This window comes from Pungitius pungitius, chromosome 12, assembly GCF_949316345.1.
Source record: "Pungitius pungitius chromosome 12, fPunPun2.1, whole genome shotgun sequence".
NCBI lineage: Eukaryota > Metazoa > Chordata > Actinopteri > Perciformes > Gasterosteidae > Pungitius > Pungitius pungitius.
Window position 1 is genome coordinate 19,622,512 of NC_084911.1, and position 14,260 is coordinate 19,636,771.

The following is a 14,260-nucleotide window of genomic DNA, read 5'->3' on the forward strand; positions in this document are numbered from 1 at the left end:
TACGAAAGGGTTAATATTACTGACTCCAGCTTGTGTACAAAGCAAACCGGCTTTCAAAGCATTGATATTCTGCATTAGTATTTAGATACTCCACGAAAGGACTCGGTATAGAGATACTCAGCATGACCGTAACTAGAGGCAGCCTGACTCATTGGGCCACAAATAGTAGTCTTTGGCGTTCCGGTGGAAACGGCTGCTACAGGTGTGTGTTCAGAGTCCTGTTCAGAGGTCGGTGCCCGCTGATCACAGATCTGTGAACAGAACCTGCTGCTCAGGAGTGCCGTGGGCGCGGCTGCTCTAAGATGCTTTCAGCATATTTACAGACTTGAAAGTATGTGGAACGCTTGCTGTGTACATACTCGAGTCTTGTTGCATGAGTCATTCGCTTCTCTATAGTTTTTGCGTCCAAATATGTGACGGCCGCACCCTGCTGTTGACATAACCATTAAAAGAAAACATGTTAAGCTTGTACTTGTGGACTACACAGAACTCTGGGTTCATTTAATAGCTACAGAGAGATTACATTAAACAGGACTTTTTCAGTTAAACTTGGATTAATATCCACTAAGTGGACTGCTTATGAACTGTTTATGTGAGTTAATTATTAAACCTTCAAATAATTGAATGGACACGGACTTTGTGATGCTTTTGTTCCTTTTTCTTTATTGTTCTGGTGCCTCTGTAGCTGTTTCACATCGCCCTGTGGTTCTGTGGCACAGAGGTGGACCAGCTTGTCCATTAGCTGGCTCTGGGCTTTAGTTGGATCCCCCATGGTCCTCACGTGGAGATGACCTTGGCCCACACAGCGAACCCCTCACTGGTCCCAGTTATGCTTTGACGAGGCATCTGAGTCACATCCTGATAAGCAGTGAATGGCTGACTGTGGACATGTTGTGTACAGAGTCATGTAAAGACCAATATGATCACATAGGAACCTTTAGGTTGTATTGGTAAGAAAGTAGTCTAAATCAGAATTAGCTTCATTGGCCATATACTGTATGTGTAGATAAGAAAGTAGAACTGAAGTAGACACAAACGATGAACTACTGTGCACAAATATAGATATATAGCCAAAAGTGACAAAATATAAAATAGACATAAAACACAACAATGAAACTGAGGCAATTGTGTGGTGTAAAATTCTCCTTCTGGGCAAAGGTCAAGGTGTGGTGAGAGGACCCTGTGTGTTCTTCATACAGGGTCCTCCCCACTCAATCACCTCCACTCGTCTTGTTATCTTCTTTTCTTTCTCCCTCTCTCCCCCACAGGTATGTGTGTGTGTTGGTTTGAGGAGTAACTCGTCTGGGTGTGTGTCAGACGCACCCACTCCAACCATTGTCCTCCCTTATAGGAGTCACATTGTTGGACTGGACCACCAACCTGTGCATTTACGTGTCTTGTGCCAACAATAACACACACACACACACACACACACACACACACACACACACACACACACACCCTGGCATAAGGTCCAATGCACTGTGGGTTTACATACGGTCTTTGTAGCGAGGTTAGCATTCCTCCCCTTTAGACCGTGGCCACGCAGGTCCTTCCATCGAGTGTGTGTGTGTGTGTGTTGTGCGACCCTCGAGGTTGTGTGATAGTTGTAATAGTTGTCGGATTAATTAATCCCGGTCCTGCTCCACTTGCCAAATCTGTAATGCTGTGCAAAAACAAGTTAAACCTTTTCCTCCAGTGCTATTCACCCAAACACTGCCTCACTATGTCACCTTTCCAGTGCCACAACCTGAACATCAGCTGCACCCAACCTTTCAGTGCACATGTCACCGCGATCTGCTCCACGAGGACTCATACTCTCTGCTTTTTTGTTTTCATTCATGATTCTCGTGTCAGTCATGTGCGCCCGTCACACCCGACTCTTAATATGCCGCTGACAGCTGAGTGAACAATGAGACCTCAGGCTGCCTGATGCGGCTGATATCGGGTGGGATGTGCGTGTTGAGGCGGTGAGGCCTCCATGACGTCCTGCCATGTCATGTGGTGCATGGAGCTGATCACAGAGGAGCAGCTTTGGGCTCCACGTCTGTAAGAGAAGAACAAACGCTGCAGCCTGCAGAAAGTGCAGGTGGCCCGGAAAATGAAGAAAAGGAACCCTGAGACGGAACAGCTTTAAGAACATTAAAGGCAGAGGCAGGAGAGCAGAACAGGTCCGCCCGCTCCTCCTCTGCCTTCATCGAGGACACACCTGCCGGCCTGGGTGGAGCTGAGACAGGTGAGCGCTCCTTAACTGGGAGGGAGAGGAGAGGGGAGAGAGGAGAGAGGAGAGGGGAGAGTGAGGTTGGAAGAGGCAACACTCGGACTACGATTGAGACAAACACAGCCGAGCAGTCCATCAAGATGACGAGCAACAGCCCCATGAAGATCAGCAAGTGAGTTCGCTCTGTGTGTGTGTGTGTGTGTGTGTGTGTGTCTGGTTTCCTGTTCCTGTTCTTTCGCTGTGTTTTCTTCCTAAAGGGCAGACCTGGAATCTGCTTCATGTTCTTTTGTACCATCATGTTTGCGCGGTGTTTCATTTCAGGACTCAGGTCTCACATGAAAAAACAATGATCTCTGTGTGAGGAACACACACATGGGCCTTTCATTCATTCATTCATTCTTAAGTGTGGGAGCCCGGGCTTTGCCAGACGAATGAATGAGTCCTTTAACACGACGCCACGGGCTTTTCCTGTTTACTCTGATGTCAGCCGCTTTTCTGACTGAAAGAACAGCCGAGACTACGTGGGACCGAGTCGCTTGTTGTCGTTGTTGTGCGGTGGACCCGGTGGTTGTTTGAGTGACGCGCCCCTCACCCTCACCAGCCGTGTTTTATCAAGTTACACATGGCCATAAATGTGGGGACTTCTTGAGAGTTTGAAATGGTGCAACCTTCACCTGGCTCCTCTGGAAAGTGACTTATCAGGTTGTTTATTGCACTGACGGAGGACAGGGAGGGTGGAGGGAGGGGCAGGGCTGCTGCTGGAGCTGTTTGCCCTCTTCGTGGAAGTGAGTGAGTCAGTCAGTGTGTAACGTGGTGAATTATTATTCATTATCGTTGTGTTTGAGTGGAGGAGGCAGGATTCAGCTGATATACTTAAGTAAAGGTACATAAACACAGATTACACGAGTCACTAAAGTCAAAGTAATAGGAAATAATCCGGATGGTAACTCCACACAAGCCTTTATTATTTATGTTTATCTGGGGAGCATTTTACTGAAGTTGAACTAATGACCTTTATTATGGATTCCCCTCCTTATCCATTTATTCATTCATATTAAAAATATATATATTTCTGTCAATTCACTAATGGCTCCATCTCTACTCTGAGATACTGCCGGACACCAAAGAGCCTGTAACCAATCACTGTCACTAATAGAGGTGTGAAGTGACATGAGAAGAAAGGAACAGTATCTGGCTAAATGTGAGAAGTCACATTCCATCATTGGGAGTAAAGGAAGTCCTGCTAGAAGTGATCCACCCCTCCTACGAGCCATCAGCTACAGCTACAGCTGTCAGAGTATCGCTGGACGTCAATGCCACAGATAAGAGCTGAAAGCTGCTGTGTGACAGCATTCCTGACTGCTCATTAGAAGGGAGGCGTGGCGGGATGGGGGCCTCTGCAAAGTGTCCCTCGGGTCCTCGGGGTGTGTCACAGTCAACAGTCGGCTCTCATATCACAGGAGGAATGTGCCAAAGAGCACAAACAGGTGTGCACAGAGCAGCTCATGAGTGACATGTCGGGGAAGAGCAGTGTTGAGCAGGTGGAGGGTTCTTCTGGGTTTTGTGTCTTCACCTGAAACAACAAGCCCGGCAGCTTTTTCTCACACGGAAGTGTCGAGTTGAACTGCAAAAGCAGTTTATTCAGTTTTGAACAGTAACTATCTGTGTTTACTACTGAACCTTTGTACAACTTTGAGGTACTTTTTTCATATGTATATTCTCTTCAATATTGTGACATTTTGAAATGATTTAGATTCACATTCCACCGACTGAACTACTCTGAAATGAATACTAGCTTGAAGTAGATTTGCCCATGTATGTATTTCAGTACTAATGCAACCCAACTAAAGTGCCAAGTCCATACTTGCACTGCTGGTACTAGTTTCATGGCATTTGACCATGAAATCTGTTTCCCAGGAGTCAGGCCACGGACCTGGCTGTGGTGGTTGCTCGCATGCAGAAGAATGCAGACCAGGTGGAGAAGAACATTCTGCAATCAGAGAAGCTGCTGGCAGTGGTAAGACGTCCATGCTGGACTTATGATGTGACTACATTGACACTTGAGTTCATCAAAGTGGGCACGATATCGGTAAAACCTCAAGGAAAAGGAAGAAGCCCCTTCTACTTATTCTTTTTTTCGCGGAGCAAAATGTATTTATTTTTGGAGTGTCGATCCTTTAAGTGGTATTAGAACAGATGAAATCTATTACTACTAATGTAATCGGGTCATTAATTGGCGTGTTCATCACATAAAGACCTGAAACATGAGGATGTGATTATAGAAACACTAAAACCAGCTTAAATAGGACAGGATCCAACAGAACTCAAATCATAGAAAGAAGTGTGTTATTTATTTATTTCCTCCCGGAGATTAAAACACGCTTAGAATCGGACAAACACAACGTTCCTGTTGCGCCCCTGTAGGACACGGAGCGTGATGGGAAGAAGCAGACCCTCGTCCACCAGAAGGAGAACGCAGAAAACCTGGCTCAGGCCGAGGGGCTGCTGAAGGACCTCTTCATGGACGTGGACAAGGCCAAGAGGCTGCAGCACCCGCAGGTCGCCGAGATCGAGAGAGAGTGAGTTCATCCTGTCACACGCAGACGCACCTAAAACTCGCTGTGTCGCATACCTTCAAGACAAGTCTGTCAGCGTCATTTGGCCACAATCCCCATTCAGGCTCTCCACCCATCTGCTAACCACCCGCTTGAATGATTTTGCTCCCTTTCAGTGTGAAAAATCTCCACGACCGCTGGGTGAAGGACTGTGGCGTCTACAGGGAGCTGTACGCCCAGGTGCCAGTCTTGGATACCAAACCAAAGATCGACTGGGGTCCTCTGCTGGAAGACAAACTGGTCGGTTCAAGCTGCAGCACTCTTTTGTTTTAGCATCTAATCACCCTAACGAGACCAAAAAAAGCGTTTCATTGCCCGCCATTCTATGATTCACAGAAACGGTTAAAGGCGGACAGATATGGTCCCAGCCTGACTGACGTGGAGAAGCAGATTGCAGCGCACAACATCCTGCACCAGGAGATCGAGGCCTACAGCGCCCAGCTGCAGCCCAGCACCACCAGTTCAAAGGTAGCAGCTCAGAGCCACACACTCTGCTGGACCTCCCGCAGGACGAATCCCTCATCTGTTTCTCTCTGGTGTTTGTTTGCAGGAGCAGTATGACGCCCTCAAAAAGAAACACGCCGAGCTTTACGTGAGTTGAGCTTGTCTTTGCACCTGTCGAGTCGCTTCCCGGATGTGAGCTCACGTAACGTGCGTCCTGCAGGAGAGCTCCCGGCTGAGGCGCAGCGACCTGGCTTCTCTGTACGAGTACCTGCAGAGCTGCAGCAAGGAGCTGGTCTACCTGTCGGGCCAGCAGGACAGAATCATACAGAGAGACTGGACTGACCGCATGGTCGACCCCCCAGGCGTCCGCATGGAGTATGAGGTGAGGGCGTCCTGATGGCGAAGCCGTTGGCGACTGATTTAGAATGGGCCGGCCGATGAGATATTTGGGAGGGGAAGAATACTAAAACCAAACCTCTGTCATGTCTCCTACTCATGTTGTTTCTGCTCATTAACAGAAATTCAAAAACAACGGCCTCCTAGCACATGAGACTGAGATCAACAAGCTGCAGGGGGAAGGAGATCGTCTTGTTGGGAACAAACACCCTGGCAGCTCAACAATAATGGTACATCTGTCCGCTGCTTATAACACACATCTGTAATAAATCTGTGAGGAATCACCGTGCAACGTGGTGTCTGACTCCTTGTGGTCGAATACATCAAATTGAATGGCTTTAACCCGAGGTGATTTGTTTTCGTCAGGCACACAGAGATGCTGTGCAGAATGAGTGGCAATCCTTCCTCAACTTGTGCCTTGCTCAGGAAACACACTTGGACAACGTTGGAGAGTACAAGAAGGTAGCGAGCATCTGTGATAATATCTCTTTCACTAAATCAGCTGGTTCTGGAAAGTGACCATTTGTCTAATACAGTTCCAGCTGGAAGCAGAGACATTGTCCGAGTCCCTGGAGAGGCTCAACTCCGCTATGCACCCAAAGTCGCTTGGTGGGAAGAGCAACCCTCATGTCCTGATGGCACTGGAGGTACGGCTATTTTATAAAGTCAGGGTTTCTGTGCAGCTCTAGAAAGGATAAACTATGGAAACGTTAGGAATCAGGCACTTTAGTGTTTGTTCTTCTATACAACAAGAAAACAATAACTTATATTCACTTGGTGATTAAGGACACTAGGAAAGGGATAGAGAACTGAATCAATTCCAGCTTAATTTTGGTTTTTAGCAGATTGAAAATAGCAACAGCAAGGCACATCCAATCAAATGGTCAAATCTGAAAAATGAACAATTTGTTTGTAATATATACCCCAAAAGTCTCAAACAAAAACGTGTATATACACTAATGTTCACACCTCAGATCTGCATTTTTTCTCACCTTCTTTTTACTGACTCACTCAAACCTGGAAGCATTCATTTTGCTGTTTTAAAACCCACTTAATCTCCACATTTGGGAACACACACAATCAAAAATATCATTGCAAAATGATGTATAGAATATTGTAACATACAAATGGAAAGCTGGTAAATGTATTTTAGATGTGGAAATGTCAATATTAAAGTATGATTTTATACATACAAATGTAATACGTCTGGTCCATTCGACCATGACAAAAACCAGTTCTAACTACACGCCTAGATCGTGAATTAATGCTAACGTTTGTTTGCGTTGCTCTTGTGCTAACTTAACAATACCCTCAGGGTGATGAACCAGCAATAAAGAGGAACGAGCAGCGCCTGGCTGCCCTCAGGGAACTCAGCAGCAACGTCGTGCCTCTGAAGTTACGCCGAATGAAGCCCACCAAAACCACCACTGCTGTGGCCCTGTGTGACTGGGCAGATGAGGAGGTCGGTGGTGATCAGTCGTTTCCAGGCTTTGATGTAACAGCATGATGACAAACACTCTTGTTGTATTGTCTTTATTTCATCATCTTCTCCGTGTGGTGCAGGACACAGTGAGGCGTGGTGAGGAGCTAAGCCTGAAGTCCAACTCTGACAATAAGAACTGGGAGCTTCAGAGCAGCAGTGGGAAGACCAGAACGCTACCTGGGGCCTGTTTCATGGTGCCTCCACCCGATGCTGAGGCGCTGGAGAAAGTAAACAGGTACGGAGGTCAAACTCACCACCTACCCAAATGCCTGTGGTGGACTTGAAGGAAACGTTTTGTGTATCTGTTGGTTCAGTCTGGACAGAGCGCTGACAGATCTGAAGAAGCGTAGATCTGCACTAATGGCCGCCTTGAAGAACTCCACGGTGGAGGTGGACCGCCCTCAGAATGTTGGTGAGAATAAAGACATCTTCACGGGGCCGGATTATTTTGCGTTACTCGGCTACAGGACCATAGAAGAGATTTGGGCTCATCTAGCGTTTCATTGTAGAGTCGTTGTGTTTGCTCGTCCTCAGCCGCTGTTCAAAGTGTTCCAGACAGTCCCAGAGCTGCTGAGCTAGCCAGTGACCTAGACAAGCTCAACAAGGCCTTGGAACAGAGCGAGAAGGAAGTCCTGACCCGGCTCAGGGCTCCGCTGGACAACCAAAACCCCGCCCAAGACCTGGCAAACAGACTGCAAGAGCACGAGGTGAGCATGACAAACACCTTGATTACATACGAAGGTTACAGTTTCATGCTCTTCTTCATCATCCTCAATGCTGCTCCTCCACCCATGAAGAGCTACAGATGGAAATGATTTAGTAGCTGAATCTGGAATAGAGCACCTTTCCTCTTTTTTTATATCAATGTCATTTTGTAAGGTGTCTACATATGCAAATAATCAACAAAAACTAAAGACGTCTTTCTTGAGGTGATCAGTAACGCCATGTGACTTTGTCCTCCAGAAATCTACTCAGACTGTGAGGAAGCTGGAGTCTGAGAAGTCTGCGATCCAGAGAGAGATGGAGCCCATTCTGGCCCAGAAACCCCTGGGCCCCATTGCCTCCACAATGCCGCTCAAACTCAGCACTGCCAACAACAAGATTGATAACATCAACACCCTCCTCGATCTTTATAGCAAAAAGTAAGTTTCCCTTTCATTAGATTTTTGGAGTATTTGTTAAATATTATCTTCAGGACATCCTTTCTGATGTTGCCTCCTGTGTTTGTTTCCTGGTAACCAGAGCTACGGCCTCCATGTTCCTAGAGAAGCAGAAGCAGAGTGTGGAAAGCATCGTCTCTAAGTTTGAAGGCTTGCTTGCTAAAGATGGCGCCATTATGGATCAACCGAACTCCCTCCAGAGCCGCAACCAGCAGCTGCAGGTGTTGTACCTTATAGTGAAGGATAGGTGTATCCCGAAAGGGGTCCAAACCAATAGATTTCTTTATCGCAGTTCTTTCTCCTTAATGCCAAACAGCTTGCATATAAGGACGTCGCCTCAAAAAAGGATGAGTTGAATAAATTAGGCAGAGAGTTGGAACTGACAGAGCAAGGGGCCAGATCCTTGCAGAAGAGGTTCAATGAGTACTGTCCAGACATCCGCCGCCAGGAGAACGAGGTGAAACTGCTGAGGAACCGTTACACAAATGTCAACAATCAGCTCCAAGATAGGTGAGTAAAACAAGATTCAGGAATTGTTGTCACTGCATTAGATTTTTTATCTATTTTATTTTTTACACAAAATGCTTGTTCTTGATATTTCTCTTTAGGTCTGCACTCATAAAGGAAGCAACCAATAAAAACCAAGATTTCCAGAATGCTGCTCAGTCACTAGATTTCTTCTTGGTAAATCTTCCCAACAATGCAATCAAACCTACAGATGATGTGGCGCAGATAACAGCCAAGCAGAACTCCCAGATGGTAAATAGAAGGATTTCTATCCAAACAGCAACCGCTCTCCAACCGTACACACAAACTAACTCAAGTCTGTTTGAATTAAATGTCTTCTGTCAAATAGAAAGTGGTTGCCGACATCAAGAAAAAATCGGACGATTTAGACCGTGTCAAGTACCTTTCCCGAGATCTGCAGGGTGTTTTGAATGTGAGTTCAAATACTATGATTCTTCTCATTTACAGTCAATTAGGTATGCACTTCAACTACCAAGTCCTTTTAACGTTATATACCTTTTCTTATAGGAGTATGCTCTTAAGTCAAACACCTACCGTAGCACCCTGAATGACGACAATGATGATGTCGATCGTGCTTATGACTATGATGAACCAGTCCTGAAGAAACGTCAAACTTCAACTATGACTCAGGCTGTACAGAGACAGGTACACTTATAGACAAACACCTAAAACTAAGAACTCCAGACAAATCTTTGACTTTTCTCTACTATTTCTGACGATGCCATCTGCTTCCGCTACAGGAACAACAGCTCCTGAACCTTTTCTCTGAGGTGTCTGCAGAAAACAACCAGCGACTCAGTCAGTTGGGGATAGCGAAGAACATGAAAGCCATGGTACAATATTGATATTATATTATTGAATCCAAGTAACATCAAGAAATAATAGAATCATTTCCAGTGTATCCTGCTCAAAATAATCCTCTTCTTTGTCCTTTTGTTTGTGTGCAGAATCAAGAGAAAGTCAGTCAAGTAGTGGTCAATCAGCAGCTGCAGCTACAGAGCCAGAGAAAGGACTTGGAGGAGAGTGATAGTCTTAAAAGGGAATTAAATGAGGAGATTGACAGGCGCTTACATGCGGAAAAAGACCTGGAAACATACCGTAAAAGGTTTGTGTCTCTGAAGAATAGAAGAGGAGTGCAGCGGTTGGAGGAGAAGGAGGTGGTGCAGTACTACCGTGACCCTAAACTGGAAGAGGAAATAAAGTCCTTGAAAAGTCAAATCCAGGATGAAGCATCAAAAAGGTCAAGAAACCATTCAGAGATTGACATTATAAACATTGAGATTATCAAAGTAGAAAAACAGCTGGTGAATATCGAGCCGAAACTGGTGACCAAGCAGCTGACTGAATATGAGAGAGACCCACAGCTTGACAAAGAAGCCATCAAGATGAGAGATGAAATGCGCAAGATAAAACTAGAGCTCCAAACGAGAGATACGGAGGCCGTTCAGGTAAAAACCGAGCTCACGGTTCTGTCTCAGCAGAAACAAAAAATCAGGGAGACGGTGGTTAAGAAAGAAGTGGTGAGGCTTGAGAAGGATCCGGAGATGGTGAAAGCTGTTCTCACTTTAAAAAATAATATCTCAGAAGAGGAACTCCAGTGTAAGTTGCTAAACGATAGTGTTTTTAGCACAAGGAGTCAGATAAACACACTGGAGAGGGTCATTCCCACAATCCAACCCAAGATAATCACCAAGATGGTGAAGCAGGTACAGCAAGATGAAGAACTGGTGGAAGAGTCAAAGAAACTACGAATAGCCATAGAGGAGGAGAAGGAGGAGAATTTGATCTTGATGAAGGAGCTGAGCACCTTGCAGCAACGTTACAATGAGGTGGACAAGCTCAAGGCTAAAGTCGAGATCAAGGAGATCATCAATGAGATCTACAGAGTTGATCCTGAGACAGAAGTTACGCTGATGCGTCTGAAGAAAGAGCTGCAAGATTGTTGCCGTAACCGCGCAGACCTGGAGACAGACATGAAGACACTGATAGTGACTCTCACCACCCTGCGCGCTCAGAAACCCAAGGTAGAGTACAAAGAGGTGACCCAGGAGGTGATCAAAGAGGAGAAGAGCCCAGAGGTCACCAGGGAATTACAAAGGCTGAACAACCAAGTGTCCCGCCTGCTAGTCAACTATGAAACCACCGTGGAGCTGCTGACCCGCTTACGTAAAGAACGAGACGAGCTGAAAGCTGAGAAATCCAAGGTGGACATCCAGCTGGTCAATAGAGAGCTCATCAAATATGAAAATGATCCACTTCTCGAGAAAGAGGCTGACAGACTTCGGAGGAATGTAAGAGAAGAGATTCAACAACGTCGCAGTGTGGAGGAGTGTGTCTTTGACCTCCAGAACCAGTACATTATCCTTGAAAGGCAGAAGCCAGAGGAAAAGATTGTCATGCAGGAAACTGTGCGTCTTCAGAAAGACCCAAAGCAGTTACTGGAGCATGATAAGTTGAACAAGAACCTGGATGATGAAATAAAAAGCCGCAGAAAGCTTGAATTGGAGGTCCGGCAGCTCAGAGCTCTTCTTCAAGAAAAAGAGCACACTGTGGCTCAGATGGACGATCGCCAGAAGAAGATTCAAGTTGAGTCCGAGCTAAGGCAGATCAAATCCCGCATTCTGGAACTGGAAAACTCTCCATTGCCTGTTGAGGAAAGGATTGTCGTCGAGGAGGTCCTGAAAGTGGAGAGGGACCCTAATCTGGAAAAACTCACTGATGGTCTACGTATCGACAGGGAGACTGAGATCAACAATATCAGCAGGATACAGAGAGAAATACGCAACCTGAGGCTCAAGTTGGAAATCCTACAAAAGGAGAAGTCAATTGAGAAAGTTGTTTACAGAGAAGTTGTTCGTGTGGAGAAAGACCCGGCAGTGGAGGCTGAAAGGGAACATTTTAGAGAGCTCGTAACACAGGAAAGAAATCTCAGGCGTGACCAGGAGGATAACGTTCAGAGCCTTCGCCTCAGAATTACTCACCTGCAGTCATCACAGTCTGTAACTTCTCACGAGGAGACCGCTCTCATCGCCAACAGGGATGCTCTGCAGAGAGAGAAGGAGGATTTGTTCCGACAGCTCAAAATGCTGGAGTCTGACAGACAGACCATCACCATATCGTTCCAGCAACAGTCAAAGCTGATGAGTGAGAGAAACCAAAATGTACGGCATAGAGGCCTCCAAATGTCCAGTGAGATCCAGCGGCTGGAGAACGAAATCCTCAATGAAAAAGACAATGTACACCAGAGAGATACACTCATCATCGAGCTGCTAGGCACCATCAAGAATGAGGAACAGGCTGAGACTCACACCAGGGAGACAAATCTTTCAACAACCATCACCATCATGGATCCAGAAACAGGTAGAGACATGTCTCCCTACGATGCCTACTTGCAGGGACTAATTGATCGCAACCAATACATTCACCTCGCAGAGTTAGAGTGCGACTGGGAGGAAATGACTTCGACTGGTCCAGATGGGGACACAACGATTCTGCGGGATCGTAAAAGTGGGAAGCAGTACTCCGTCAAGGATGCTCTCAGGGATGGTCGCTTGACCCAATACGATGTGTCGCGCTACAAGGATGGGAAAATATCCATTTCTGAGTTTGCCCTCCTCACTGCAGGGGAAACCAAAAAGCCCGTCCTCCCTCCAGTAAAAATCCCAAGATCACCCACCAGAAGCAGCCCAGCCAGTCCCTTGAACTCCATGTCCCCCTCCTTGAGGTCCTCTTATCCCAGCCTCAACAATCAGCGCAGTGGCAGTTTGAACAACCTCAGTTCTTCAGCAGGTGATGAGCATTTCCCTATCTCTGGCATTTTCGACACCACCACTGAAAGCCGCATGTCTGTGCGAAGCGCCGTGACCCGCAAACTCATTGATGCCGACACGGCTCTGAGGCTGCTAGAGGCGCAAGCAGCCTCCGGGGGAATTGTTGATCTCTCCAAGAAGGACAAACTGTCTGTCCACAATGCAGCTGAACGCGGTCTCATCGACTCGAGTGACATGTACAAGCTTCTGAATGCCCAGAAAGCTTTCACCGGGGTTGAAGATCCCATGACCAAAGACCGTCTCGCAGTGGGACCGGCTGCAAAGAAAGGGTATATTCCCCAGGAAAATGCCAGGAGGTACATGGAGGCGCAGTACCTGACCGGTGGGTTCGTGAATCCTTCCCAGGCAGGCCGCCTAACGGTCAAAGAAGCTCTCGCTGCTAATATTATTGACAAAACAACCGCTGAGGAGCTGCAAAATGAAGCATCTCACACGAAAGAGCTGGTTGATCCCATTACTAAAGAGAAGATATCTTACAAGCAGGCGATGGATAGGTGTAGGAGAGACGTCAGCACAGGCCTCCTGCTGCTTCCTGCCACCTCTACTGATGCTGCAACTGCCCCGTCATACTCAAACTATCGTCTCAGCTCCTCCCACAACAGATATTAGATGTGAAGTTTAAGATGGCTTATTTGCTGCAGCCACTGGTGCTATGGGGTGTGACAGCGCTAAATGATTTACATAAATATAAAAAATGACCATTTATGTCCACACTACATTTTTGGTGGATCTGCTTATTTTCAGTGATTTTGGCATTTCTGTAAAACTGAGGGTAATATTTGTTTTACATTGTGTCTTGTTTGTTAGTGCTTATTAAAGTCAACAAGCCTCACATTCATGTTTTCTGTCTTGTTATATATATTGAAATATCAAGGATTGAATAGTTGGCCATGTTAGCAGCAGCTACAGTTTTTGTGATAGGCTGTAGGCATTTCCACTCAAAAATGGTAATCTTCCAAAACTCCACATTGGCATGCCAATGTTTAACTCAATACACTGCTGTGTAGCTTGACAGAGCTGCGAGCATGTTTGTAGACTCTTAGTCTGGCTGTTAGTATTTATTTGGGTGTATACAATTTATGACACATCTTCCCATTTGGAACCACTTGCTCCAAAACACAGTGAACTATCTCCGGTATCTAGTATTAATGTGCGATGCTCGGAAACCCCTGCGAGTCATGTGCTTGGAAAAGATGGATTAAGGATACAGATTAAATATGACTCAAGTATGTAATGTGTTATGGTGAACAAGGTCAAACCTTCAGTTGCGTGTACTTTTGGGGATAATAAAAGCCTTGGAAATGCATACGACCGGGACCCACAGAGTGGACTACCTTTTTTAGTAGGCATACGTATCAGTGAATGACCTCCGTAAAGGATCTTCCCAAATGGCCTCATGAAAATAGGTAGACAGGGGTCCAAAATCCCTTTTCCTGGCAAGGAGGATATTCTACTGGTCGACCCGATCTGACCCCACAGTGGATTTTCCAGTAAAGGGTGTTGAATATGTTTGAAGCCTCTCTGCTGGGATGTCTGAATGCCAGATTACCCGCTGACCGAAAGGACTTTGTGGGATTATTGCA

General features: G+C 46.2%; 1 protein-coding gene across 1 annotated transcript; it reads left to right on the top strand.

Moving 5' to 3' along the window:
- The first annotated feature begins 1,561 nt into the window (after positions 1-1,561).
- Positions 1,562-13,992, top strand: evplb (envoplakin b). Its single transcript, XM_037475376.2, has 22 exons — positions 1,562-2,393; positions 4,139-4,238; positions 4,646-4,800; positions 4,953-5,076; positions 5,173-5,304; positions 5,387-5,428; positions 5,501-5,662; positions 5,799-5,906; positions 6,043-6,138; positions 6,213-6,323; positions 6,992-7,138; positions 7,240-7,394; positions 7,474-7,571; positions 7,694-7,866; positions 8,123-8,301; positions 8,402-8,540; positions 8,636-8,829; positions 8,928-9,078; positions 9,176-9,259; positions 9,355-9,492; positions 9,588-9,680; positions 9,795-13,992. Exons 1-22 carry the CDS (start codon positions 2,362-2,364, stop codon positions 13,284-13,286), a joined length of 6,105 nt encoding a protein of 2,034 aa, XP_037331273.2. The 5' UTR covers positions 1,562-2,361; the 3' UTR covers positions 13,287-13,992.
- The last annotated feature ends 268 nt before the right edge of the window (positions 13,993-14,260 follow it).